The sequence below is a fragment of the Jatropha curcas genome, unplaced genomic scaffold (assembly GCF_041381405.1).
Source record: "Jatropha curcas cultivar XTBG-Jc1 unplaced genomic scaffold, XTBG_Jcur_1.0 HiC_scaffold_997_pilon, whole genome shotgun sequence".
NCBI lineage: Eukaryota > Viridiplantae > Streptophyta > Magnoliopsida > Malpighiales > Euphorbiaceae > Jatropha > Jatropha curcas.
Genome location: NW_028322578.1, coordinates 10,638 through 38,322, shown reverse-complemented (window position 1 = coordinate 38,322; position 27,685 = coordinate 10,638). Strand labels below are relative to the sequence as shown.

The 27,685-nt window shown below is 31.8% G+C and overlaps 2 protein-coding genes and 3 pseudogenes across 3 annotated transcripts; 4 read left to right on the top strand and 1 right to left on the bottom strand.

Moving 5' to 3' along the window:
• The first annotated feature begins 2,209 nt into the window (after positions 1-2,209).
• LOC149491647 (trans-resveratrol di-O-methyltransferase-like) lies at positions 2,210-6,933 on the top strand (annotated as a pseudogene).
• Positions 6,934-8,283: 1,350 nt separating this feature from the next.
• Positions 8,284-12,930, top strand: LOC149491646 (putative O-methyltransferase 3; annotated as a pseudogene).
• A 5,729-nt stretch (positions 12,931-18,659) lies between these two features.
• LOC149491645 (OPA3-like protein) lies at positions 18,660-20,554 on the bottom strand. 2 transcript variants are annotated; one of them, XM_089717149.1, is made up of 5 exons: positions 20,254-20,554; positions 20,005-20,139; positions 19,691-19,777; positions 19,493-19,531; positions 18,660-18,970 (listed from the first exon to the last, which is right to left on the bottom strand). In XM_089717149.1, exons 1-5 carry the CDS (start codon positions 20,380-20,382, stop codon positions 18,812-18,814), a joined length of 549 nt encoding a protein of 182 aa, XP_089573275.1. In that variant the 5' UTR covers positions 20,383-20,554; the 3' UTR covers positions 18,660-18,811. The 2 variants fall into 2 exon arrangements, with proteins under 2 accessions (XP_089573275.1, XP_089573276.1); XM_089717150.1 differs by lacking the exon at positions 19,493-19,531 and having other exon boundaries at positions 20,254-20,551.
• A 4,608-nt stretch (positions 20,555-25,162) lies between these two features.
• Positions 25,163-25,713, top strand: LOC149491644 (putative O-methyltransferase 3 pseudogene; annotated as a pseudogene).
• Positions 25,714-25,725: 12 nt separating this feature from the next.
• LOC149491643 (putative O-methyltransferase 3) lies at positions 25,726-26,614 on the top strand. Its single transcript, XM_089717152.1, has 2 exons — positions 25,726-25,948; positions 26,106-26,614. Exons 1-2 carry the CDS (start codon positions 25,904-25,906, stop codon positions 26,403-26,405), a joined length of 345 nt encoding a protein of 114 aa, XP_089573278.1. The 5' UTR covers positions 25,726-25,903; the 3' UTR covers positions 26,406-26,614.
• Positions 26,615-27,685: the final 1,071 nt, after the last annotated feature.

Below are 27,685 nucleotides of genomic sequence, written 5' to 3'. Positions count from 1 at the left end.
AATGTGAGGTACAACTGGAGGGGACATTGGATGAGAGTTTAAATGAAAATAAGCAGAAAGCAATATTGGTGGATGAAGAAATAATTGAGACTATTGATTTGAGCTCATCAATGGTCTTTATATATACACCACCAGAAGATCCTTTCTTTCCAATAATACCACATTTAATAAATTGTGTTCTCCATGATCTAATACAGGTTTTTCCCCAAGTTCATCCTTCAAAGCAAGATGTTGTTGGTATGACGAGCATAAATTTTCTCAAACTAGCCAATCTTGAGGGTTATTTTCAACCAAGACCCATGTGTGATACTACATGATACATACTATGGGCGAATGCCGTTATTTGATAAACTTCTCAAAAGTCGAGTTTAAAGACTTTAAACAAAACAGTAATGGAAGGCAACCCATCATTTTCTTTCTCTTCCTTTGCAAATTTTTATTTTATTTTATTTATTTTTACTTATATTTTTCATTTTGTTCTCCCATCTTATAAACCATTATTTTCTTTTATTTTGGTGTTTTATACTCATATTGCAGGTCAAAAAAAAAATTTGAAAACTGATTGAACTGCAAGAGTCAGGCTCTAGCACCCCCAGGCCGTGCTATCTAGCACCCCCGTGCTGTCTCCACAGAAAAGTACACTCATAGTCAGACTCTAGCACCCCAGGCCGTGCTATCTAGCACCCTCGTGCTACACAGCACCCCCGTGCTACCTAGCACCCCCGTGCTACCTAGCACTCCCAATCAGCCACGGTCAGCTTTACTTTACTTTTAATTATTATTATTTATTTTTTTACTCTACCTACTTTTTCTTTCTTCCTTTTTTGTTTGTTTTACTCTAATTTTTTTTTACTTTCTTTCTTTTTATGGTCCTACTCTACCCACTTTGCATTTTTTTTTCTTCCTTTCTTTTTGACTTATCGTTCACATTTTTTTTCTTTCTTCTTCTTTAATCATTTGCTTTTAATGATTCAATTTTTTTTTTCTTTTCTTTCTTTAGAAAAAAAAGTAAAAAAAATGACTTACGTTCATTTGTTTTTATTATTTGCTTTTAATTAGGATTTTTCTTTATTTTTATTTCAATTTTTTTTTCTTCTCAACAATTAGGTCTATATTATTGTTATTATTATTATTATTGTGTTATGTTATTCTTTCCCATTTTCAGCATTTAGCCATTAAAACCATACTCTTTGTTTCCTTGTCATTTGTTGTATTTGTCAATGTAATGGTGGTAAGATGTTTTCTACTTTATTTTATTTTCTTACCTTGCATTGATTATTTATGATAAGTTTGAGGAATTGATCTTATTTTTGCACACATTGGGGACAATGTGCTAGATTAAGTTGGGGAAAGGAAAATTTTAGTTAAAATTTTAATTTTTTGTTTATTTTGTTTGTTTATTTCATTAGTTTAATATGGTTGGAATAATTATGAGCAAGTTTAAAAAATTATCATAATTCATTAACTTGCAATGAATTTTGTTGTTCTTCGAAGCTAATTATTTTTTCAGCTTAATTTTAATTTTGACTTAACACGATTCTTTGATTTAACTATTTGTTTCTAAGATTATAAACACTAATTTTTTGTGAAATCTATGATATATAGATGTGTTTTAATCAAAATTTATTTAACATTGGCGTTCCTAGAATAAATTAAAATTCTGTTCGAGATAAAAATTTTAAATGCTTACATTTATAAAGAGATGATTTAGGCATTCTTTGTTAAAACTTCATATTTAGCCTAGACCACCTAAGTTAAAGTATGACCCTTGCAACCAATTTGAAGCCTATATCAAAAATTTATTATTCACCCATATTAAACCTAGCCATTAAACCAAATTAATTTTCTACCTAAGTGCAATAATGTGTAATTGAAGGATTTAATTTTTATTAAAACATAGCAATAAAGGGAGAAAATTTCATTAATACTAGCAAATGAGGAAAGAAGATTGATCTCTATTAATGAAAAAAATACATGGGAAAGAAGATTGATTTTTTTTGTAAAAAAGGTATGAGGATATTTTCTACTTTCTAATATATTATTATTCCTTATATTAACTTCAGAATATTTGTGGCAACTACCATGCATCAATGTGAATAATGTGAAAAAATAAAAATAAAATATATGCTAATGCATGGGGGAAAAATAAAATAATTAGCGTTTGAAAAAAAATAATAATAAAGAAAGAAAGGAAGAAATCCCCCACCACTCTCTCTATATATACTTAAAAGTATTTGATTGATTGTTCATCATATTTGTACTTCTACCATATCCTAATACTATTAGCCTCAAGCCCATAAAAATGGCTCATTTGGCTGAAGAAATTCTAAACCTAGATTCTGATCAGCAGCTTGAAGCTCAAGCTCATATATGGAACCATATTTTCAACTTCATAAATTCCATGTCCTTAAAATGTGCAATTCAATTAGGAATACCAGACGCCATTAACAAGCATGGCAAGCTCATGACTCTTTTCTGACCTAATCACTGCCCTATCTATACACCCAACCAAAGCGCATTGCATTCCTCGCCTGATGCGCATTTTAGTCCATTCTGGCTTTTTTGCTGTAGCAAAAATAGAAGAAAATGGCCGAGAAATAGAAGGGTATGTTCTTACTAATGCATCGAAGCTTCTTGTTAAGAAAATCCATTGAGTGTGACACCGTTCTTGCTAGCCATGCTTGATCCTGCTTTAACAGGACCATGGCATTATTTAAGCACTTGGTTCTTGAAAGATGATAGAACCCCATTTCATATATTTCACGGAACGAATTATGGGAATCTGCTGGTCAACATCCTAAGCTCAACAATTTTTTAATGAAGCTATGGCAAGTGATGCTAGGTTGGTTATGAGTATTATGATAAAAGAATGCAAAGAAGTGTTTGATGGGTTGAAGTCATTGGTTGATGTTGGAGGTGGAACAGGAACTGTGGCTAAAACTTTAGCTAATGCATTTCCTCATTGGATTGCTTTGTCTTCGATCTCCCTCATGTCGTTGCTGGTCTTCAAGATGGTGAGAACTTGAAATTCGTTGGTGGTAACATGTTCGAGGAGATTCCTCCTGCAGCTGATGCAATTTTACTGAAGGCATGTACTGAAATTTATGCTCTCTCTTTTTTCTATCTTTTCTTTATTTTACTTGGTATTAGATGAAAGGTTGTCCTTGCTTTTGAATGTCTAACCTTCTGCATGCTGCGCTGATATTCTGCTAACAATTTTTTAATTTTATTTTCGATCATAAATAGTGGATTTTGCATGATTGGAGTGATGAAGAATGCATAAAGATATTGAAGAAATGTAAAGACGCAATTAAAGGCAGAAAAGGAGGAAAGCTGATTATTATAGATATGGTGATGGAGACCCACAAACAGAATAATGACTGCATTGAAACTCAGCTTTTCTTTGACATGTTGATGATGGTGTTGGTTAGTGGTAAGAAAGAAACAAAAAAGAATGGGCTAAACTCTTTTTTGATGCTGGTTTTAGTGACTATAAGATAACCCCTGTGTTGGGTTCAAGGTGTGTAATTGAAGTTATCTTTAATTAATATTATATATCATTACCGTATATGTGAAATAGGTTGTCTCGTGCTGTATTTACTCTTAATTAAGCATTATTTTGACAATATCGTAAACTTATAGTTACATTTCCAAAATTTCTTTTTTCTCATACCTTTCTATATAAAGCTTAGCATATGAAAATACTATTTTCTTTTTCCAATGACATTGCAATTTATTGTATTTTATTTTATTTTAGGAAAGGTGCTTTTTAAGAAAAAAGATTTTGACATTATTGTTTAATACTAAGTGGATTAAATTAATAATTTCTATCGATTTACCTTCTACCAATTACAGATTCAAATAATTGTTCTCAATAGACAGATGAAATAATTATTTATAAGAAATGATTTTAGCAGAAGGAATCAATTTTTCGGATAAAAATTAATTCATTTTCAAATAGGATAATAAAAATTATTCCAAATTTTATTATTTTCGGATCCTTGCTACATTGATATCCACAGAAGAGTTTCAAAATACCAAATTTTAGAAGAGGAAAAAGTCGCACTGACAACCTCTATTGATACAAGAAATTTATCCAAACTTAATCTAAACTATCCAACCACAGGAAATTCACAATTTATTCATACATTGAACTGCCAACAAAAATGAAATAAAAAAAAAAAAGTTCACGTGGAAACTCCCTAGTAACAATGAAAAAAAAAAAAAAAAGATTAATAAATTAACAAAATCAAAAACGCATAACCTTATTAAATCTATCAACTGTTATATGCCTGGAAGATTAATACGTGATTTATTCCAAACGATGTAGATTTCGTTCTAAAAAAGAAAAACACAATGTTTTATTGAAGAAAAATAATGCTTGTCCTTATCATATCTAGCAAAATCTTGAGAAACATGAGTACTATTCAAACAATATACACATGTTAAACATATAAAATTAATTAATTCAGACACAACCCAACCCCTTAACAATAATTCTGCTAGTATTAATTACTCTCCAGGGCAATATATATATAGAGAGAGGGAGAGGTTAGAAGGTGTGTGCATCAACTTATCATATAGTTAGTACTAATTAAGTACTGTTGATGGTTTTGGTTACTAGAGAAAACATAGATGAGCTACTCAAAGCTCAGTCTCATACATGGACACATTCTCTGCAATTCTAAAGTCCATGTCTCTAAAATGTGCAGTTGAAACTAGGCATACCTGATGCTATTAGCAACCACCACGGCCAACCCATGCCTCTTTCTGACCTAGTTTCCTGCTTTACAGTTGAGCCTGCTAAAACTCACCATCTTCACCATCTAATGCGAATTCTTGTTTATTCTGGTTTCTTTTCTTTAAAAGAAGATGGCTATTTACTTACTCCATCCTCTTGTCTTCTTCTAAAAGACACTCCTTTAAATTCAAGACCTTTTATATCTCTTGTTGATGATCCTATTCTAACAGAACCGTTGTAATTGCATGAGCACATGGCTTAAAGATGATTATGATCAAACACCGTTTGTAACTGCATTTGGAGAGTCGCTATGGGAACATGCAGGGCATGAATTAGGGTTAATAACTTGTTTAATGAAGCAATGGCTAGTGATAGCTTTTTAATTAGTGAGGCGGTGATAGTCAAGTGTAAGGAGGCATTTGAAGGGTTGGATTCTTGGTTGATGTTGCAGGTGGAACTGGAAATATGGCCAAGGCTATCGCTAATACTTTTCCAAATTTGAAGTGTACTGTTTTGGATCTTCCCCATGTTGTTGCTGGTTTACAAGGCATTAAGAATTTGAATTTTCTTGCTGGGACATGTTTGAGGCTGTTCCTCCTGCGATGCAGTTTTGCTCAAGGTATACCAATTAGTTTACATCTTATTTATTTATTTATTTATTTTTTATTAACTAGAGGTATCCTAATTTACTGGATGAAGACTAAATCATGCTCGCATCTAGTCAACCCACGAAAAGGTAAGTGCTCAAACTGAATATTTACGACATCCATGAAAATCAAACCTTCAATCCTACTTAAAAGAGAAAAATATTAAACTACACACACACAAACATAAGTTTCAATATTTTACTTTTATCACTTGGAATGTGAAAATTTGATTTAGCTAACACAATTGATTTGATAAACAGGGGATTCTCTGCTTCAACACAATTAAGACAAGGGGATAATATAAAGTTATAAACACAAACTTGTAATTCCCATATTCGCATCTCCTCCTTTCTTGCTTCTGATCTGGAACTTCTCTGGACTTCAAAAGTGACCTGAAAAAAACAAAATGGAATTTCATAAGTTTACCCAATTCATGAACAAATTACAATTATTTCCTGGTTGGAAGAAACAGCAAACCCAAACATTCATATGTTAATACAAATTCAAGAAAAACAATGCAAAATTGCAAATGCATGTCTAAAAATTGAATCTTTTTGTATACAGACAATTATTGATGGAGTTCGATCCACTCCAACTTAACTTCTTTTGAAGCTGAAAGTAAACTTTTGTAGAATCTTGAGTTTTAAATTTATTTGCGGTAATTGTTTAGTAAGTTTAAATGAACCGAGACGTTTAGAACTTGGCTGGAAAAAAGTTCAAAAAAGCCTGCAAAGTAAGTTTTGCCCATAAGCAATACAAGATTATCGAACTTGATCAAGCTTTTGTATATATACGTACGATATTTATTTTAGACTTATTTGAGCCTTAAGTCCATCTTAAATTTAAAATTTTTTGAGTTGAATTCAAGCTTTAAGTTGAATTTAAGCTCAATTAGAATTTTCAGATTCGTCATTTCAAGTTGAATTTCGAACCTCACACGATCAAGCTCAACTCGATTCATTTATACCCTTAACTACAATGCTCAATGAAAACGACTTTCAGCTTGTTAGACGTGCTCATAAATTGGTATGTCTTTCATAATTCTAATAAACCGTCTTCCATTCCATTTCCTTCAATAAGGGCCTGCAAAGTAAGTTTTGCTCATATGCAATTTAAGATTAGCATTTTTTTTTTTTTTTTTTTTGGGGGTAATACAATGAGAAATCAGAACTTCAGAGTGCGCCTACAATAGGCAACACTTCTTAATCATGATCAAGCCAATTACATAAAGCAGGAGGACATAAATCCAAGATATGGGTTCTATCTTGTGACAGAGAAGCATTAGCAGCCAACCAGTCAGCACAACAGTTGACTTCTCGAAAAACGTGGGAAATTTGGCAAACCCACTCTCCTTCCAACAATCGATGAACACTAGCCACCACGGCCTGGCAACTCCCTGGCACCTCCCCTTCTTTTCTAACCATCTTAACCACAGTAAGGTAATCACATTCAACCTGCAATTTAAGATTAACAAAAAATTTTGGTTGTATACTCACAGGCAATGAGATCAGTGCCCAGTCCGTAAAGGGTCTTAATCCCAAGTGAAGGTCATGAATTGCTTCATGTGCCAATGTTTTTTAAAAGGCAATGTTTTGCACTATTTTGAAGAATTGTTTGTTTTATTTTGCCGATGTTTTCTAAAAGTAATTAGGCAAAAAAGGAAAAACAATCGAGCTATGTGAATAACGCTTATCAATTGGGGGTTAACTGGGATATGGGACTCCTTAGAAAATCTCCCTCACCAAATACTATAAGCCATAATAATTTATTATCATAAAAAAAATCTCCACACTCTCATCTCTCTATATATGCATGTTTGATCATATTTGTATCTCTATCATATCAAAATACTATAAGCCATAATAATAACAAAACCCTTAAAATAGTTTGTAATGTATATTTGTGATGCTACTCACTGTCGTCTAACTAATTAATTTTTTTTAGTACGATTAATTAGGAGCAATACAACCCACTAAAGATAAATAATGCAAATTAAAATTAAAATTAATTGTTATAAAATCAAGGATTTAATTTGGTGAGAATAAAAATTAATTATTTAAGAGAATAAAATATTGACAATTGAACTTATATATCAATCTACTTATATACAAAGCTAATCTAATAAACGTATTTGTTTGTATGGTACTGCTCAATGTGTTACCCCTAATATGACGTGGATATAATTGTATTTTCGTTAAAAAATAGTAACAAAAATATATTTTTAAATGACAATTACTTATTCACCAAGTTAATTTAATAAATATATTTATTTATATGGTATTTGCCTACCTAATATGACGTTGATATAACTGCTTTTTCGTTAACAAATAGTAACAAAATAATTTTTTTAAAATGACAATTAATTATTCATGAGCAAGCCTCGTAAATATTTTCCAAATACAACAACGCATGAAATAATATTTAAAAAAAGAATAAATTAGAAAATTTCAAAAACAATATCAAAAAGAGTAAATCACAATTATTTTTTTTATTGTTTTGTTTTAGTATCAAGAGGTATTAATCCTGTCCCATGGTTTGTGTCTTATGCTTACGGGGATGGATTCAATTACTGTTTTTTATTCAATATAAATATAAAAAATAAAAAAATAAAAATCTCCTAGATTAGTGGAGTGCAAGAAGATAGGACTTTGATTTTTGAGTGGACGCAGAGGGAAAGAAACAGCGACAGAAAAAAGAAAACAGAAAATCCTAATAAAAAGGAAAATAATATAATATTATTCGATTAGAAGAGTTGCACACCGTTCAATACACCAGACGTCATGAGTCACTCGATAAATATAATAAATAAATATAATTGTCAATATCTCATCATATTTATATCTCTACGAACCATATCCTAATACAATTAACAAACCCATAAAAATGGCTGAAGAAATTCTAAACCTAGATTCTGATCAGCAACTTGAAGCTCAAGCTCATATATGGAACCATATTTTCAACTTCATAAATTCCATGTCCTTAAAATGTGCAATTCAATTAGGAATACCAGACGCCATTAACAAGCATGGCAAGCTCATGACTCTTTCTGACCTAATCAATGCCCTATCTATACACCCAACCAAAGCGCATTGCATTCCTCGCCTGATGCGCATTTTAGTCCATTCTGGCTTTTTTACTGTAGCAAAAATAGAAGAAAATGGCTGAGAAATAGAAGGGTATGTTCTTACTAATGCATCGAAGCTTCTTGTTAAAGAAAATCCATCGAGTGTGACACCGTTCTAGCTAGCCATGCTTGATCCTGTTTGAACAGGACCATGGCATTATTTAAGCACTTGGCTCTTGAATGGTGACCAAACACCATTTCATACATCGCATGGAAAGGCATTGTGGGAATATGCTGAAGATAATCCTAATCTGAACAATCTTTTAACAAAGCTATGGCAAGTGATGCCAGGTTGGTTATGAGTATTATGATAAAAGAATGCAAAGAAGTTTTTGATGGGTTGAAGTCATTGACTGATGTTGGAGGTGGAACAGGAACTATGGGTAAAGGCTTAGCTGATGCTTTCCCTCACTTGGATTGCGTCGTTTTTGATCTCCCACATGTCGTTGCTGGTCTTCAAGATGGTGATAACTTGAAATTTGTTGGTGGCAGCATGTTTGAGGAGATTCCTCCGGCTGATGCCATTTACTAAAGGCATGTTCGTTTCTATCTTTTTCTCTGCCTTTAGTAAAATGACATCAGTCGGAGGAATCTCCTCAATCATGCTGCCACCAACAAATTTCAAGTTATCACCATCTTGAAGACCAGCAACGACATGTGGGAGATCAAAAACGACGCAATCCAAGTGAGGGAGGAAGGTTTTCAACTCACTCAAGAAGAAAAGAAAAATCACACACAGAAAACTTGTTACCCAAGATGCTCTAGACAGTTACAACTAAAAACGTCTCTCTCTTGATTTTTCCGTAACCAACCTGTAACCTCCCACTGTTGTTGTTATAAGTATGAAGAAGATAAACAGTATGTGTTTTGTCATTGCCTTCATTATCCATGCGACACCGTTTTTCCTTTTTATAATCTTTTTCTTTCTTGTATAATGAAACGACCCTCGTTGGTTATACTAGCCGTTATTCACAGCGGCTTGCTTCCTCTGTTACTGCCTTCTTCAAACCACCATCATCTTCAATCCTCTGTTAGGGTTAAAAGCATCAGATCTGATAATGGTGCAGAATTCTTGATGAAAGATTATTATGCAGCAGAGGGAATTTTACATCAAACTGTTTGTCCAGAACCCTAGAGCAAATGCAGTTGTAGAAAGAAAGCATCAGCATATACTCAATGTCACAAGAAGTCTTTTGTTTCAAGCTAACTTGCCAAAGATTTTTTGGAATTTTGCTGTACTACATGCCACTTATCTCATTAATAGAATTCCAACTCCCCCTATTGCAGGAATGCTCTCCATATGAAAAGCTTTATCATAGCCTGCCAGATCTTTCAATCTTAAAGGTTTTTGGAAGCTTGTGTTATGCAAATACTTTACAAGCTGGGAGAACTAAGTTAGAGCCTAGAGCTCAAAAGTGTGTGTTTTTTAGGCTACAAAGAGGGTACCAAAGGGTATTTAATGCTGAATTTGCATACTAGAGGATTATTGGTTTCAAGGAATGTTATATTCTACGAAACTATTTTTCCTTATTCTGCAACTCAGTTTCAACCATTATTGCCTCAACTTAATGACACATATGCAGATGCAGACTATGTTCCTATATCACCTGCAGCAGATGCAGTCAATGCAACAGGTGTAGTTGATACTCTTATGCAGAATGATGGCTCAAGACGATCCACAAGGACAAGGAGAGCCCCTCAATATTTGCAGGATTACCATTGTAATTTGGCATATCATAATCACACTACGCCTATTGCTTCTACACAACACTCTATTTCCCAAGTGCTTACCTATTCTCAGTTGTCTCCTTCCTACAAACATTTTATTTTAAATGTTTCTTGTCTTCAAGACCAAAAACATATAAACAAGCCGTTAAACATCTTGTATGGAGGGAGGCTATGGATAAGGAGCTTGAAGCCTTGGCTTTAAATAATACCTGGACTGTGGTTCCTCTTCCACCAAACAGGGTCCCTATTGGCTGTAAATGGGTGTATAAAACAAAATTGAAGTCAGATGGTTCTATAGAAAGGCACAAGGCTAGACTAGTTGCCAAGGGTTACACACAGGTTGAGGGCCAGGACTTCTTTGATACTTTTTCTCCTGTAGCTAAAGTTACAACTATCAGACTTCTCTTAGCTTTAGCTACAATGAAAGGGTGGTTTTTGGAGCAGCTTGATGTAAACAATGCTTTTCTTCATGGGGATTTACATGAAGAAATTTATATGGAGGCTCCTTTGGGGTTACAGGTTCCTGATGGTTCAGTTTGTAAGCTGCAGAAGAGTTTATATGGCTTGAAGCAAGCCAGTAGACAATGGTTTCATAAGTTAACGACTTTTCTTGTTGCTATTGGCTATCAACAATCTCATCAGATCACTCTCTATTCACTAAATCAAAAGGGGAACAATTTACTGCCTTATTGATATATGTAGATGATATTGTTCTAGCAGGGAATGATTCTTCTGAGATTAGCTTAGTCAAAGCTTCTTTGGATGCCAAATTCAAGATAAAAGATCTTGGTAAGCTAAGGTACTTTCTTGGATTGGAAATTGCTAGGTCAAAGGCAGGATTTCACATATGTCAGAGAAAGTATGCACTAGAGCTCCTAACTGAGTATGGAGTTTTAGGTGCTAAGCTTCCTCCTCTCCTATGGATTATAATGCCAAATTCAGCAAAGATGATGGTGATTTGTTGACTGATATAACAAGTTACAGAAAACTAGTGGGGCAGCTATTATACCTCACTACCACAAGGCCAGATATTATTATGCTGTCAATACCTTGAGCCAATTTCCTCTCTGCACCAAGAACAACTCATTATCAGGCATTGCTCAAGATTCTTAGATATGTTAAATCTAGTCCTGGTAATGGTTTATTCTATAAAGCTAGTTCGGCACCAAAGCTAACTGCCTTTAGTGACTCTAATTGGGACGGGTGCCCTGACACAAGGCGCTCTATAACAGGTTATGCAATTTACCTGGGAGATTCTTTGATCAGCTGGAAATCAAGAAGCAAGTGATTGTGTCCAGATCTTCTTCAGAAGCTGAATATTGAGCTCTTGCTATCACAACATGTAAGCTTCAATGGTTGAGCTATCTGCTGTCCGATCTTGGTCATAATTTATCTGCACCCATCAGTCTCTTTTGTGATAATCAATCAGCAATTTATCTCACAGCTAATCCTGCCTTTCATGAGCGATCGAAGCATATAGAGATAGATTTGCCATTTTATTCGAGAAAAGGTTAATTCTGGCCTTGTTCATCTTATGCCTATTTCTACAGAGCTGCAGCTTGCTGACTTGTATACCAAATCTCTTTCTCCTTCACGCTTTAAGTTTCTCATGTCCAAACTGGGCATGTCTGACATCCATGGCCCAGCTTGCCGGGGGGGGGGGGGGTGGGGTAACAGAGGATTGAAGATGATGGTGGTTTGAAGAAGGCAGTAACAGAGGAAGCAAGCCGTTGTGAATAATGGCTAGTATTAAGCAACGACGTCGTTTCATTATACAAGAAAGAAAAAGATTATAAAAAGGAAAAAACGGTGTCGCATGGATAATGAAGGCAATGACAAAACACATACTGTTTATCTTCTTCATACTTATAACAACAACAGTGGGAGGTTACAGGTTGGTTACAGAAAAATCAAGAGAGAGACGTTTTTAGTTGTAACTGTATAGAGCATCTTGGGTAACAAGTTTTCTGTGTGTGATTTTCTTTTCTTCTTGAGTGAGTTGAAAACCGTCCTCTGTTTTTCCTCTCTTGTATCTGAAATCTGTAATCTTCTGCACTTGTATCTGTTATCTTCTTCTTCAATGAGATGAATTCAATCAAATTTTATAGGGAAAGCATCAGCTAAGCCTTTAGCCATAGTTCCTGTTCCACCTCCAACATCAGTCAATGACTTCAACCCATCAAAAACTTCTTTGCATTCTTTTATCATAATACTCATAACCAACCTGGCATCACTTGCCATAGCTTTGTTAAAAAGATTGTTCAGATTAGGCTGATGCCTTTTTTTTTTTTTTTTGTTCCTCTTTTGTATCTGTTAACAATTTTTGGTTCTTATGGTTGGTTATAAGCAGTGGATTTTGCACGATTGGAGCGATGAAGAATGCATAAAGATATTGAAGAAATGTACAGAAGCAAATTAAGGGCAGAAAAGGAGGAAAGCTGATTATTGTAGATATGGTGATGGGAACCCACAAACAGAATAATGACTCAATTGAAACACAACTTTTCTTTGATATGCTGATGATGTGTTGCACAATGGTAAAGAAAGAAACAAGGAAGAATGGGCTAAACTCTTTTCTGATGCTGGTTTTAGTGATTATAAGATAACCCATAAGTTGGGTTTAAGATCTGTAATTGAAGTTTATCCTTAATTAATATATGATTAAGTAAAAGCTCCACTATTGGTGAGAGATGGACAGGCTGAAGTTTGAGCAGGTTAATAGCTATAGGTTATAATTAAGTTTGATGGAGGAGGAGATTAATTCTCTTCTAGTTCTTTTGGTTTGGTTATTGTGATTGTAAATCTCTAGCACAAGAGATTTCTATTATTGCTTTAATAAATATTTGGTTTGATCGAGCCTGTAACGCCCCATTTTTTCTGTGTCTGAAATAGTAAGTTACCGGTCTGTTGAATAGTATCATCGGTCCGAGAATAAATATTATTTTTGTCCGGAAAATTACTATGTCTGTTTAATATTTTCTTTAATATTTTTGGAGTATGTATACATTATTTTTATGGGTTAACAAGTAAGTAATGAATATTTTTTGGAGACATTAGAGAATTAGTGAAATAGTGATTATGTGGTTATATTAATTAAAGAATTAGAAGACATTATTTTTATGGAGTAATTGAGATGGGTGTTATATTAATTAAGGAAATTAGAGGAATTATTTTTAAGGACTTAAATTTAAGAATTTTTATGGAGATAAATAATATTTTGAAGGAAATTTAATTTGGAGAATATTGTAGCCATTAGATTGAATTACATTGCTCAATCCTAGCCATCCAATTTTGGTGAAAGGACCAAATTACCCTTTAGTCAACTCCATTATTTGAGCAACATGTTTCTTCCTCTTCCTATCCATCTAACGTGAACTTCTTTCTTCTTCTCCTCCATTTTAACTTGAGCCTCTCTTTCTCTTCTCTTTGTTTTCTTCACTTATACTCACTAAATCCACCAATTGTGACACCACTCAACTTGATCTAATTAATCAATCTTTGAGATTAAAGCTTGAGAAATGATATTTGGTGAATAATTTCAAGTAATTTGGAGGACAAAGGGTGGATAACTTCCTACCAAAGATAAGGGAAAACTAAGGTATCAAGAGTCTTATTTAAGCTTGTTAGAGCTTATGTTTAAGGTAAGTGTTCATAAATCCTCTTACCTTGTTTAAATTTTTGATTTTGTGAAGTTTATACTATTTTGTGAAAATTGGAAATTTTATATGAAATAATTTGATTATTGAATTTTGGTGGTATACATGTGTTCTTGGGAGATTTCTAAGCATGCTTATATGTTGAATTGATGAGGAAAACATTTTCTTCTTCATCCTCCAAGAGTGGCAAGAACCTATTGATGAATAAGGCCTTAAGTTTTCTTGTTATTCTTTGAGGATTTGTGATCTTAAGATGATATTTGATGAGTATTGAGTATGTGGTAGAAATCTCTACCTTGTATATGATTTAAGTAAGCTGAAATTAGGACAAAGTGTTATTGGGTGTGATTAAGGACTGTTTTTCGATCCTTTTGATTTTCCATTGGTGTCTGAGTCCTTCATGAAAGTTTTAGGTCTACTTCTTAGCTTTCCAACCCATCCTCTTGTGTCCAATTTGGATATATATAGCTCAACTATGGCTAAAACACCTAAACTAACTCTGTTATGACGGGCCACATGCATTACTGAATTGAGTGCCCATTTTGACCACTATAATGGTAATATTATGTTCTGAGTTCTTCATAACAGTTGTTTCCCGTGTCTTGATACTTCTCTGGTTTTGGATTGGTTTGATTTGAGTGTTTTGGATAAGTAGGAATTTGATAAACATTGAAATTAGTTCGGCGCTGAATCAGGTCTAGACTGTTGGTCTGTGTTCCTAGCTTTTGTTTGCCATCTTAAAGATTGATCTGGGCTGTGGTCCCTTCATAACATTTGTAGTATTTTGTCTTAGCTTTCTAATGAATCAAACATCACTCAATTGGAGACACAGAACTTAAGTTATGTCTTAAAAACCCAGCAAAGGTCAAGATTATATTAATGCTGGAAATTTTCTATGTCTTAAATCATAGGGTTTATTGGATAAAAGTATGTATAAATCATGTGTGATGAAGTTCTCTTGATTATTTGTGTGGTTTAGCATTTACTTGAACAATAAGTTTAACAAGTGTTGTAGTGGATATGTTGAAATGGATATAAATTGAAAAGTGTGGAATTGGTTTAGATTAATGCATGATGAGGGTTGAAATTGATACTTTTGTACATAAGAGTTGTGTTAGCATGCTTGATTGGAGAAGGAAATTCCTCCCCTTGGTACCACCTTAGTGTAGTAAGCTTACTTAATTATTTTATATATATGATATAAATATGATTATTTGATAACTTTTATATATTAGAGTTTTAACAAAGAAATGGGTATTTAAGGTGTATGTGCTTTGAATTTTGAATAAGAAAGTTTTAAAAGAAAAGGAATTTATGATAAATTTCCTATATTGAGTAATTATGTTTAAGTATATGAGTTACTTAAGTTCTAAAGTAAGCTTACATGTATGATTTCACATGATAAGAAATTGTCTATGTTAAGTAATTATGTTTAAGTATGATTCTAAAGTAAGCTTGCATTATGAATTTAAGAAGACTAAAGAATAAGACAAGTTTTCTGATAAGTGATATGAGAAAGAATTAAAACAAGGATTTTGGGCTCTAATATACTTAGTGTGAATTTGATGCGTGATTTGATTTTTATTCTATCTGATGAGCATGCTCGGCATTTGATGCCATTCTGATAAGAAGCTATGATCGTATGCTAGACACGTGGGTGTTTCTGTCTGTTAGGGCGGACGCGCTTTATATATTCTGAATCTGTTGGCGACCTAAGGCCATTCTGAATCTGTTCTGAAAACTTATATGCTTCTCTTTCTCCTAAGTGTATGCGAGCCCTATGGAAAATATCTGTATACAATTAAACGAATGAGATCATATTATTTTAGTAAACATTACTTTGGAAATTACTGATTATGTTATCAAATGAATTTTCAAAGCATGATATTTCGATACATAGTATTAAAAATAAAGAGTATATGTATTGGTATAATGTTTAAGTAATGAATTTATGATTTGAAAGAATTAAATTATTTATGTTAATAATTATAAGTTTATTTAAGGAACCAAAGTATTTATGATGATAAAATGTCTTAAGTAAAGGATTTATGGTATAAAGAATTAAATTCTTTATGTTATTAATTACTAGTATATGTGCTATTTGTTTTGCTATAATGGAAATGTATGTTGAATTTTAATGCATTTATGATTGTAAATAATTTATGAAATTTGTTTTAAAGTAAGTTGCTATCGCAACTTGGTAAGTATGTGAATTATGAGCACCACTGAGTTTTATACTCAGCGCGTCGATTTTTATCACGCGTAGGTTGAAGATGTTGTTGCTACTTGAGATTAGAAGATAGTATCAAAGCAGAAGTGACTAATTGGGAGTAGTCGATTGAGATTTATATAATGAGAATTATGGCATGTATAATTGTTACATTTCCAGATATTATGTTATTTGAAATATAATTGAAGTATGTAATTATAAAGTATTTTGATGTATATATTTGGAGAGAAGAATAAGATTTATTAAATGATTGAATATGAAATATTTGAAGTCAGTTGATATGATTAGTTCATTAAGACTTGATAGATATAATGAATGCAATTAATTGATGGATCTAAAATACTATTGAGGATTTATTCAATTATGAAAATATAAAAGTGTTGTTATATTATAAAGATTATTTGGAGATGTTGAAAGTTTAGAGTTTAATTGGGAGTATTTTGTATTCACATGTTTGGCGAGCTCAGTTTTTAAAGGGATATTCTTACAATATTTCTGTAGGAATTTTCCCAATGTATATAAAAAAAAAAAATGCAAGGAAAATGAATGAAATCACTATTATAAAATAAAAAAAAAATTTACTCGCTAAACTTGTGAATACTCAGTTACTTCTAATTCATAATTTAGTTTTATGATTTATATGTTAAGTTAAGACGGTGTCTCCGGCACCGAATGTGGCATCCGCCGTCGGGTCTCTCGGGACTGGGTGGCGGGTGTTACAGAGCCAAAACTCACAATATGATCCAAAAAAACCCACGTCTTGACACTATCCATTTCCACAATAGTTAATTTACAAAATGCTCCTGACAGTGATTTCGCAAGTGTACGAAATTGCAATAAGTAATATAGAATGAGAAGAGTATTGTATCCAGAGGGATTGTATACCAAGTTCTAAAATTATATTAACCTATTATTATTTAAACGGCGATCTAGAAAAATTATTTTAAGAAACTAAATTCGACAAATAAAGATAATAAAAAGAAATCAAACAAGGGCAATTATTGATTAAAAGAATCAAGGATTTAAAACTATTAAGGATTTGTCTTAATTCTATCCAATTTATTTTATTAGTTCGTTAATCAATTTTAATTGTCAAAGTAGAGGAAACAACCCTAAAATTATTAACACGTTCTCCAGATGTATTGTTAGTTATTTTAACCCGGTCTAATTATCCATCTTCCAATAGCACAATCAAATATGAATTAAATCATTAAGTTTTATGGTTGCTTATGAATTCATAACCTAAGGTCGTTAACTTATGAAAACGCCCCATGAGTCAAACCTTAAAGCTTCCGCATCAAGTTATTATTCTCGTGTAATTATTACATTTTTCGTATCAAAAGCCCTTATCCCGATAGTGATTAATGAAATAAATCAATCCAGGAGTATTAAGTTTAATAATAAATTATACTTTGAATAAAGAAAAACAAATCTAATATTATAAATTGGAAAAGAAATTAAGCTATATCAAATCCCTATTATGAGAGTTTAGTTGATTTTTCTTGGGCGTGCTAGAGTCTGAGTGTCCCACTTGATTTTTCTTGAATCCAGTACGGGCGTGCTGAGGTGCACGGGCATGGCGTGGTAGAGCCTGAGTGTTTTGATTATTTTGCTCTTTTCTATGCCAAAAACCTTATAAATTTCCTTAAGATCAAATGAATTATGATTCAGGGAAGCTTGAACAAAAACATAAAGAAAACTAATAAAAACTAATTAAAATAATTAAGAGCACTGAAAATCCTAATAAAAACCATATTAAAAATACTAAAGAAATAAACACCTATCACTTCCATTGATTTTTTTATTTTCATAATTTAGAGAAAACTGTGGTTAACCTACAACGATGTAGAGAGGAAAACAATTAATCTATCATAACTTGTATCCACTAACTTCTTAGCTAAGATTGGATTAAGAATGTTAAATATATCTTCTGTGAGGCAACTTTGTTTGCTGAAGATAAGTCTCTTAATTCTAATGTTTTTGAGAGCATACTACTAGATTATGATAGAGGCTTAATCACCAACAAAGCCTGAATCTTTGATTTTCTTTTTTTAATTTATTTTTTTTGAAATTTGGCAAATACTTTTAATTTTGTTGATCAATGCCCTATATTTATTTTCTATATAATTTTTCATTGTCAATTCTAGCATCCGAATAAAGTCCATTGGATGCGATCGGCAGCTTCGGTAATGAAAGAACTCAGTTAGCGTACCTTGGATATGCCAATTATTATACCATGGATATGCGAATTGCCTACAGACACAGTCCATATTTTTATTTTTCAAATTTGGTAGTGTTAAAGGGTACTCTAGAAATGATATTCTTGAATACGCATATAAAATTATTGAAAAATATCTATTGCTGTAGCTATGATGAAGATTAATCAGTTAACAATAATCAAGTTAACAATTGTAGTTTAAATCAAATTAAACTACAATCAAGTGTTAGATGTTCTGCAAAAATAAGGCAAACAGAGAAATTGAGGAACAATGTGTACACCAGCTTTTTCTATACTTCGCTTACAAATGGGAAGTAACGAAAGAAAAGTGATTCGGCTAATAAGTAAATATGGAAAAGACAGATGCTTCCCCCCAAGACCAAAACCAATGCAAGTTAACTGTTCGGTGAAGTTAGTTCTTACTGTGCATCTCCATACTGCAGCCTGATTCTTGATTCCCACAGTTATCATGTTGAATTTGTTTTTCCATCTTGGAATACATGGCCATGCCTGGAGTTGAAAAGGCCAGCAAGTCCTCGTCCTTTGACAAGTTTTTCCAGGTCTTCGAGTTTGCGTTTAAGAAGTTCAACTTCCTTCGCTAATTCTTCATCTCTTTGTTTCATCTCCTGCAACAGCAGTACATTTGCTTAAGAACAGACTAGAGCATTAAGTGTATATTTCCAAATATTAATTGCAAGCAAAACATCTGAATCCCTGACTAATGAGTGAAGATATTTGTTTTTAACAGCTGATAACATAACCAAAACACATATAGAAAGGGCAAGAGCACCGGTAGGTCATAAACTAAAATTCTCCACAGCTCAAACAGAAGCATAAACCAAAGTGATAAAGGTTTGACAAGCACTTATAATTCCTAGTTGATGGTACCCAAACCACTATTACACATTTGAAGTTAACATTTGATAAGATAATTTAGATAGACACAAGTAGAGTAAATTGCACCACTTTCTGATGGATCCATTCCATGTGAGGAAATGGCATATTCAATAAATAAATAGGACAATGCATCAACTTGATTTTCCATGATTAGAAATTTTACATTTTAGAATTCCAGGCAACCCATGCCTGCAGCCTACACAGATTATATAATTTTTTGAGACCAAGTGGATAATGCTTGAATTAAATACCTTATCATCTTTATCATATTCCATCCATCTGTCAACTCCCTTCCTTCCTCAATTGCAATAAAGAAAAATACAACGAAAAATGGATAATGGGCAGAAACAAAGCTTCTCTATTAGAAAGGTGTATAAAAATGTCAATCAAAATATAATGTCAGGGCAACACAATGGGTCAAGGGATGATATAAAGTTAAGAACACATACTTGTAATTCCCGTATTCGCATCTCCTCCTTTCTTGCTTCTGATCTGGAACTCCTTTGGACTTCAAAAGTGACAGCAGCTGCAGCAACCTGAAAGAAATGGGAATTTCATCAGTTTACCCAATTCATGCAAACCAGTTTAGAATTATTCCTGCTTGGAAAAAACAATGTATGAAATTTATATACCAGAAAACAAAAACATTTAGATGTTGATACACATTCAAGAACAGCAATGCAAAATTGCAAATGTATGCCTAAAAATCCAATCTTTTTTATATAATTTTAGACCAGTAACAGGAACCGGAAGAGAGAAATACCGTAAAAACAAAGAGTTCCCCAATAAGATCAGCTGCAGCTTGGACAGCCTTCTCCTCATCCAAAGGACGTATTGCAACATTAGTTGCATGACCGTAAATCCGCCTTTGCACTGTTGTTGTGAATCGATGGTTTGCCTAATAAAGGAAAATAAACTGAAATCGACAAAGTTATAGATAAAGACAGAATATTTACAGATCAAGAATTGACATAATTGCACAAGAAGGGAAACGAATAGAAGAGAAGAGAACCTGTGCAATGCTGATTATGAACTGACGGAACCTGGGGTGCAGCCCTGCTTCCTTCTTGAGCCTATTGGCTATGGGTTTGCAAACCGTTTTGAGAGCAAGCGTTCCTAGCTTTACCACTGGTAAAATCATATTACTTCTTTATACGTTTTCGACCACTTCACTTGTTTGGTTGCAGCGCACATAAGCCGTTCGACGTTGTTACTCAAAGAAATAAAAGATGAACTAGGAGACAAGCAGAGAACCACCATACAATCGCGCCTTCTCGACACAGAAGGTTTTTTCAGACGGCGCGCTTTAACCACGTGTCATAATTATAATATGCTTTGTCAGCTGACTGCGCTCTGCCAAAAACGACATCGTTTTTTTTAGATGAAATCTCGTTATAGTAATGCGTGTCATGAAATCTGTGACATATAGCTAACCTGTCGTTCACCGACTGCGACAAGCCCTACAAGGACTCCACTTGACAAACTGCAAAACTTCTTCATTTAGGCTTCTTTTATTTTTAGAAATAACTTATTTGAAAAGTATTTTTAGATTTTGATATTTGAATTGTAGAAGAAAATCAGTTAATGACAAATATTTTAGTTATTTGAAGTAATATTAATGATATTATTAATTATTTATTAAATTGTTGAGAAAAACTGAAAAACTTTTTAGATATTAAATTAAAAAAGATACTGAAAATTTTTTATTATTTAAAATATCAATGCTATTATTAATTATTTAGTTAGTTAAAGAACTATTTTTTCTATAAATTTTTTTATCGTTGTATATTATATTTATTAAGTTGTATTTAATATATTATTAAAAATCTGTTTTCCGCTTTATCAAATTATCATCTTATTTGTAAAATTATTAAATTATAGAAATTGTAGCGCCATTAATTTATTTTAAATAAGTATACAATTCAATTAAATGTTTAGGCTTTAGTTAAAGTTTATAATTTAAACGATTTATCTTATCATAGATAATTCCATACAAATAAAATTTTTCAATTCAAATGGATGATACATAGATGGATGTATTATTTATTGTATAATTAATTATTTAACAGTAAAATATACTTTAATTATTTATTAATATTAATTAGGTTTTTACCAAATTAAAAGTTCCAGAAAGCAAGAATGCTTTTCCCTTAGCAAAAAGATATAGTAAAATTCTTTTACGTCAAAATAACAGGAGATATTCAAAGCCTCCTATGAGTTGTGATTCTTAATTTCAACAACCTAATATTTCGTGGACTACCTTTCAAACGAATACCTAGATGAGACAAAAACCTTTCCAAAAAAAGCTAGTGAAGGCCAAGAAGATAAATGAAAAAACAAAACTAACAATTAATTTATTTGATAATTAATAATAAATAATACAGCAAATGAGAGAGTATCTTATAAGACAGCATTAATAAATTAGTCAATGGAAAAAGAACGCATATAAATTTTTTTAATTAAATCAATATTCATGTGAATTGCATTCAGATCAAGACGGAATAAAAGAAGCCCTCCATTTTGCTTTCTTTATGCTTTCGTTTCTTCGAAAAGTTTTGAAACAGAAATAATCAATTTATTAATTAGTAGAATATTCAAAAATTTGGGAATGTTTAGTAATTAATTACTTGATTGCATTATGTACATGGAATCAGTTGGCAAGACATCAATACAAAATTATTCCAATTCAAACAACATATTCACCGTCGCTTAAACCGAATTAAAAGAAAAAAATATTTTTAAAAAGCTACATGCACTTCATATACAACTAAATAATTGCTCACTAAAGAAAAGATTTTTTATTCACATGTAAGTGGAAGATTGAGGAAGGTAGAGAGATATATAGATCATTAGCAATCCAATCCAGTGCCATGAACGTTTTTTATGTTGTTAATTTTATTATTTATATATAGTAAGAGTTAAATCTGATAGCTAAGTTTTAACTAGACTTTGTAATTTAAATAATTTGTTCGTATAGATAATAATTCCATATGGACAAAGTGATCTTATAAAAATATTAAAATCCAATCAAATCATAATTTGTTAGTATAGATAATAATTCTATATGGATAAAGAGACCTTAAAAATATTAAAACCCAATCCAATTATAATAAAATGAAAAAGAAAGTAAAAAATCTATAAAAAATGATAAATAAGAATGTTGAATAGAGAGAACGTGTTAGCTTATTTTTTACTTCAAGATTATATATAGATTAGGAAGGTAGATTTTCTAAACAAATATATTTTTTTGGTTAAATATAACAAATATTTTTAATTGTAACATTAACTAAGTACTCTTACGTGCGTGGGTTCATGACATTGTCAACTACTTGCAAAGCATGATAAGACGATTAAGCGTTGTAACTTTCACAATAGCTGGAGACAAAAGGCACCATATGCCATGCCGATCCCCATAAGTTAAAGGTAAAGGAATCCATCAGTAGTAGCTTTGATTGGTCTTGTCATTTATATGAGAAGTAAAAAATATCGTGTAACACTCGCCGCCCAATCCTGAAAGATCCGACGGTGGATGTCACATTCAGTGCCGGAGGCACCGTCCTAACCTACATATAAATCATACAACCATATTATGAATTAGAAGTGACTTAGTATTCACAAGTTTAGCAAGTAATAATATTTTGTTTTGAAAATGATTTGGGAGAGTCCTACAGAAAAACTGCAAGAGTTTCTCCTAAAAATAGAGGTTACCAAACATATGAATACAAAACACTCCCAAATTCAAACTCCAAACCCCATCAAACTCCAATAACAACACAATAACACTTCTATAATTTCATAACTACATAATTACTCAATAACATTTTAATATTCATCACTTAAATACATTCATTATATATATATATCAAGTCCTTATTTTCTTAATCATACCAACTATCTTAAACGAGAATAAACTATATGATCTCAGGATATGTTCTATAATCTCATCATGCTTTATGAGAATTTACTTTATGCAAATCTTTGAATGTGATATTTAAACTAAATTAATATCACCTTACTATATTTATATTTGTAGACCTTTGTTATTGAATTTAAGTGTATGGTGAAGAAAAAATAAGGAGAAGAAGAATGGGGAGTTGGCGTTAACACGGAGAAGAAGAAGAAAAGAAAAAGTGTTGCTCAATAATTGAGAAGTTGACTTATAAAGCAACTAAAGGGTAGTTTAGTCTTTTCCCACAATTGGATGGCTAAGATTAAGTCAAAAGTAATCTCATCTAATGGCTACAAATAATCTCCAATTAAATTCCTTCAAAATATTATTTATCTTCATAAAATTCTCAAACTTAATCCTTAAAAATTCCGCAAATTTCCTTACTTAATATAACACCATAATTCACTATTCACTAATTATCTAAATTCTCCAAAAATATTCTTTACTTATTTTCTACTCATAAAAATCATGTATGCATAATCCAAAAATATTAAATAAAATATGACACATAGATAGTAATTTTTCGGACCAAAATAATACTTATTCCCGAACTGATGGTACTATTCACAGAGCGGTGGTACTATTTACAGACCGGTAAAACTATTATTTTAGACACAGAAAAATCAAGGCGTTACATATCGAGTTATTAGTTGGATATTTTAATTGGATTTTACAAAATTGGGATCCATTAATTTGTGATTCTTGTCCACTTCTAGTGCAAATCCATCAAAAGTTTTTTTTTTTTCAGAAAATGTTGTTTTACTATATGTTTTTGGTTTTCATGGGTTTATTAGGAAAATTTGGAGTTCTATTGTTAGATTATATATATATATATATTAAACTATAGGTATCCGGACTCTATTATTAAGGACCGTCTAATTCGACTCGGGACTTAATCACAGTTAAAGCTCTTCGTGTTTCCATGTAGGTGAGTTTAATGGACATCGAAATCAAGAGCTCTTGATTTTTTTTATATTTTAGATGTGTTGTTGATGGGTTTTGCTAGTTTTGATATTAGAAATTGTGTTGCCATTGGATGAAATTGTTGGCATTAAGATTGAATCTTGCTGTGTGTTCAGATGTTGGATTGTATTTTTTTTTCTTCTTATTTTTATCGGAGGTGGGAAAATAAAGGAAATGAATTTCTGTTTATTGTTTGGTTGGGATTGAAAATTTGACAATTCTATATATCGGTGGTCCATATACTGCCAAATGGTTTATTGAAAAAAATTTCTTGAATATATCCGGGTGTTCCCATACACTAAGTCAATTAAAAAAATATTATTATTTTTATCTTTTTTTTCTTAATGTATGATTAAAAATACTATCATTTAAAGTATAACATTATTTGTAATTGATTTAGTGTATAAGTGAGTTCATAAACTGGATATAGGTAAGTGTTTTCCTTTATTGAATTAATTTATTATATGGATGAAGCCATACACTAGATAAATAAATATATATAATTATCGTATCATAAACCAAATCAATTTTTTTATTAGTTTTTATCAAGGGCATCATCTCACATCCCGTTTAACGGTTAAATGAGAAACTAATCCCTTTTATTATTAAATTAGAGATTTTATTGGTAAATGATTATCATTAATCAGAAATTCTATTCATGAAAAAATACATGGGAAAGAAGATTGATTTTTTTTTTTTTTTTTTTTTGTAAAAAGGTGTGAGGATATTTTCTACTTTCTTATATATTATTATTCTTATATTAACTTCAGAATATTTGTGGCAACTACCACGCATCAATGTGAATAATGTGAAAAAAATAAAATAAAATATATACTAATGCATGGGGGAAAAATAAAATAATTAGCGTTTGAAAAAAAATAATAATAAAGAAAGAAAGGAAGAAATCCCCCACCACTCTCTCTATATATACTTAAAAGTATTTGATTGATTGTTCATCATATTTGTACTTCTACCATATCCTAATACTATTAGCCTCAAGCCCATAAAAATGGCTCATTTGGCTGAAGAAATTCTAAACCTAGATTCTGATCAGCAGCTTGAAGCTCAAGCTCATATATGGAACCATATTTTCAACTTCATAAATTCCATGTCCTTAAAATGTGCAATTCAATTAGGAATACCAGACGCCATTAACAAGCATGGCAAGCTCATGACTCTTTCTGACCTAATCAATGCCTATCTATACACCCAACCAAAGCGCATTGCATTCCTCGCCTGATGCGCATTTTAGTCCATTCTGGCTTTTTTGCTGTAGCAAAAATAGAAGAAAATGGCCGAGAAATAAAAGGGTATGTTCTTACTAATGCATCGAAGCTTCTTGTTAAAGAAAATCCATCGAGTGTGGCACCGTTCTTGCTAGCCATGCTTGATCCAGTTTCAACAGGACCATGGCATTATTTAAGCACTTGGTTCTTGAATGATGATCCACAGACATTTTATACATTTCATGGAAAGACATTTTGGGAGTATGCTGGTCAAGATCCTAAGCTCAACAATTTTTTAATGAAGCTATGGCAAGTGATGCTAGGTTGGTTATGAGTATTATGATAAAGAATGCAAAGGAGTGTTTGATGGATTGAAGTCATTGGTTGATGTTGGAGGTGGAACAGGAACTGTGGCTACAATTTTAGCTAATGCATTTCCTCACTTGGTTTGCTTTGTCTTCGATCTCCCCCATGTCGTTGCTGGTCTTCAAGATGGTGAGAACTTGAAATTCGTTGGTGGTAACATGTTCGAGGAGATTCCTCCTGCAGCTGATGCAATTTTACTGAAGGCATGTACTGAAATTTATGCTCTCTCTTTTTTCTATCTTTTCCTTATTTTACTTGGTATTAGATGAAAGGTAATCTTGCTTTTGAATGTCTAACCTCCTGCATGCTGCGCTGATATTCTGCTAACAATTTTTTAATTTTATTTTCGATCATAAGCAGTGGATTTTGCATGATTGGAGTGATGAAGAATGCATAAAGATATTGAAGAAATGTAAAGAAGCAATTAAGGGCAGAAAAGGAGGAAAGCTGATTATTATAGATATGGTGATGGAGACCCACAAACAGAATAATGACTCCATTGAAACTCAGCTTTTCTTTGACATGTTGATGATGGTGTTGGTTAGTGGTAAAGAAAGAAACAAGAAAGAATGGGCTAAACTCTTTTTTGATGCTGGTTTTGGTGACTATAAGATAACCCATGTGTTGGGTTTAAGGTCTGTAATTGAAGTTTATCTTTAATTAGTATTATGTATTACTACCATATATGTGAAATAGGTAGAGTAATATGTGGGTTTGTTTCAATTTGTGAAAAGTGAGAGTAGGGGTCGAATTCTATTTAGAGGCTTTACTATAAATGTTATTAACGAGTTGGTGAATATTACTCAATGAGGAGGTTGTCTCTTGCTGTATTTACTCAATGAATGTTTTAAAATAATTGTTTAATACTACTAATTACAGTTTGAAATAATTGTTTTGAAGAGACAGATGAAATAATTATTTATATTAAAAAATTATTTTATTTTTTAGGTAAGACTTTTGTAGCCATCACATTCACAATTTCAAATTTACAAATTACAAAATTTTATAAATGTCATTATTTGAACATCTAATTAAACACAAATGGATTGTTTTATTGAGCATAATATATAATAATTTAATTATGTAGACGAAAATTTCATTAGATTTTATTAGCAAAATCGTATTACAAGTGAATTTTTATGCTATTAGATAGTATTTTTCTAAGAACACTGCACACACGAATGAAAAGGATAAGATTAAAATCCTTTAAGATTTTGTTTAGAAAAGAGAGAGAAGAAAATAATAAAACGTATATCACATTAAATGATGTAATTTTTCAATTTAATAATAAAAATTAAATTTAAATCGAAGTTTTTGAATTTTTTAAAAATTAATATTAGAAATCCTTTCATTAAAGAGGAGTATATAAACCAACCACCAATTGGTCCAGTATAATGAAGCGTTGGATCCTATAAGCAATGTCTAAGACTCGAACTCTAGATACCAGACGATTTAAAAAAAAAAAAAAAGAGGAGTACATAATATTCAATTTGAGTAAATCAAAAACTTAAACGCGCTAAAGTGGAAAAAAAGAAGATGAAATTTGAGTAAATCAAAACTTAAACGTGCTAAATTGGAAAAAAAAGAAGATGAAAACCATTGATATTTTTTTACAAATTTGCCAATTCAGTAATAAAGAAAATAATAAAGGACATAACTTGAGTATTTTTATAGGAATAAGAAATGATTTAGCAGAAGAAATCAATTTTTCGGAAAAAAAAAATTCATTTTCAAATAGGATAATAAAAAATTATTCCAAATTTTATTCTTTTCGGATACTTGCAACATTGATATTCACAGAAGAGTTTCAAAATACCAAACTTTAAAAAAGAAAAAAGTCGCACTAGCAACCTCTATTCATACAAGAAATTTATCCAAACTTAGTCTAAAATATCCAACCATAAGAAATTCACAATTCATTCGTACATTGAACTGCCAAC

Coding starts and splice junctions, on each gene's coding strand:
- LOC149491645 (XM_089717149.1), bottom strand. CDS start 20,382: ATGATTTTACCAGTGGTAAAGCTAGGAACGCTTGCTCTCAAAACGGTT. Junction 20,140..20,253: donor TCATAATCAGCATTGCACAG/GTTCTCTTCTCT, acceptor TTCCTTTATTAG/GCAAACCATCGATTCACAAC. Junction 19,532..19,690: donor TGCGAATACGGGAATTACAA/GTATGTGTTCTT, acceptor TGAGGAAGGAAG/GGAGTTGACAGATGGATGGA.
- LOC149491643 (XM_089717152.1), top strand. CDS start 25,904: ATGTTCGAGGAGATTCCTCCTGCAGCTGATGCAATTTTACTGAAG. Junction 25,949..26,105: donor CTGATGCAATTTTACTGAAG/GCATGTACTGAA, acceptor GATCATAAGCAG/TGGATTTTGCATGATTGGAG.